The sequence below is a fragment of the Colobus angolensis genome, unplaced genomic scaffold (genome assembly GCF_000951035.1).
Source record: "Colobus angolensis palliatus isolate OR3802 unplaced genomic scaffold, Cang.pa_1.0 Scaffold25, whole genome shotgun sequence".
Classification (NCBI taxonomy): Eukaryota; Metazoa; Chordata; class Mammalia; order Primates; family Cercopithecidae; genus Colobus; species Colobus angolensis.
Genome location: NW_012115710.1, coordinates 4,455,410 through 4,456,976, shown reverse-complemented (window position 1 = coordinate 4,456,976; position 1,567 = coordinate 4,455,410). Strand labels below are relative to the sequence as shown.

The following is a 1,567-nucleotide window of genomic DNA, read 5'->3' as shown; positions in this document are numbered from 1 at the left end:
ACTGCACTCCAGCCTGGGCGACACAGCGAGACTCCGTCTCAAAAAAAAAATAAAAAATAAAAAATAAATCGGGGAACAAAAGTCATTTTGCTCAAGAAGGGCAGAAAAACAAGGAGCAGAGGTGTCAAGTGTGTTAAAAGAACCCCCGAAGTATAGCATGTTCACGCATAAAGCAGAGGTAGTTTCTAGGCTCTGCTAAAACGTAAAGGAGCTTCTCCCCTTCAAGGGTGTTTGCTGGGGCTTGAGCAAGTTATTAGGGACCCAGGACAGCTCTCCTTGTGTGCAACAAACCTGTGCATTGCTGGACATTGGGGCCTCCGAGCTCTCACCCTGTAAATGCAGGTAGTGCCTGTATCATGATAACATCCCAGAAAGCCCGCACATTTCCCACATGCCGCCTGTTGAGACTGCTCTACTGCCTGCCCCCCACAGCTGCCCAGAGCTAAATTTCCAAGAGAACCTCTCACTCTTGCCCCAGGGGTCCAGCCTCCCCCAGGAGCCAGGGGCATCAGCCCCCAGCCTCAATGCCTCTCTCTCCCCAGGAAACCCTGGAGGACCTGGACAGAAACAAAGATGGCTATATCCAGGTGGAGGAGTACATTGGTGAGTGGGCCCCAATTTCTTCCCGGGACGCTTGTCCTCTCTCAGGCATGGGCAGCGTTGGTGGGGGCAGCTGGAGGTATATCACCCATCGTCAGAGCATTGGCCCTCAGACATGGGAGCAGGGGCACTCACTGCTTGAGTTCATGCAGCCACCCAACATTTATTGAGCACCTACTGTATACCAGACAACAAAAGCATCTATTGAGCACCTGCTGTGTGCCAGGCCCAGGGAACACTTGCTGAGCACCTACTGCATACAGGTGGTTGAGGCTGCAGCACACAATAACACAGACAAAGTCCCTTCTTGGAGGTCTGGAGTTTCTACAAAATCAAGGCTCAGGGGCTATGTTTAGTTGAGGAGGGGGGTCAGGAAGCTGGTCTTGAACCTGCGTCTGCACAGCACTGTTTCCTGTTACATGGGATGTTGGGCGGACCCTCACAATACCCTCTGAGTTCTCCCTGGGCCCCTGCCACTGTCCCTGCCCCTAGTGGGCAAAAAACTTAGTCAAGGAGAAAGGTAACAAGGAATTTTTTTTTTTTTTTTTTTTTTGAGACAGAGTTTTGCTTTGTTGCCCAGGCTGGAGTGCAGTGGCATGATCTTGGCTCCCTGCAACTTCCGCCTCCCAGGCTCAAGAGATTCTTCTGCCTCAGCCTCCCAAGTAGCTGGGATTACTGGTGCCTGCCACAACGCCTGGCTAATTTTTGTATTTTTAGTGGAGATATGATTTCACCATGTTGGCCAGGCTGGTCTGGAACTCCCAACCTCAGGTGATCTGCCCATCTTGGCTTCCCAAAGTGGTGGGATTACAGGCGTGAGCAACCACGCCCGGCCAGGATTTTTTTTTTAAGTTCGAAAACATTGTTTATTCTTTTATTTTTTCTGACCATATCCTGCATGAGAAATCATTTTTCTTTCTTTCCTTCTCTTTCTCTCTCTCTTTTCCTTCCTTCCTTCTTTTTTTTT

General features: G+C 50.0%; 1 protein-coding gene across 2 annotated transcripts in view; it reads left to right on the top strand.

Moving 5' to 3' along the window:
- RCN3 (reticulocalbin 3, EF-hand calcium binding domain) overlaps positions 1–1,567 on the top strand; it is a 19,528-nt gene that overhangs the window by 7,312 nt on the left and 10,649 nt on the right. For both annotated transcript variants that reach the window (XM_011946366.1, XM_011946367.1), the window contains exon 5: positions 543–603. In XM_011946366.1, the coding sequence (XP_011801756.1) occupies positions 543–603 (61 nt within the window). The remainder of the gene's footprint in view (positions 1–542; positions 604–1,567) is intronic.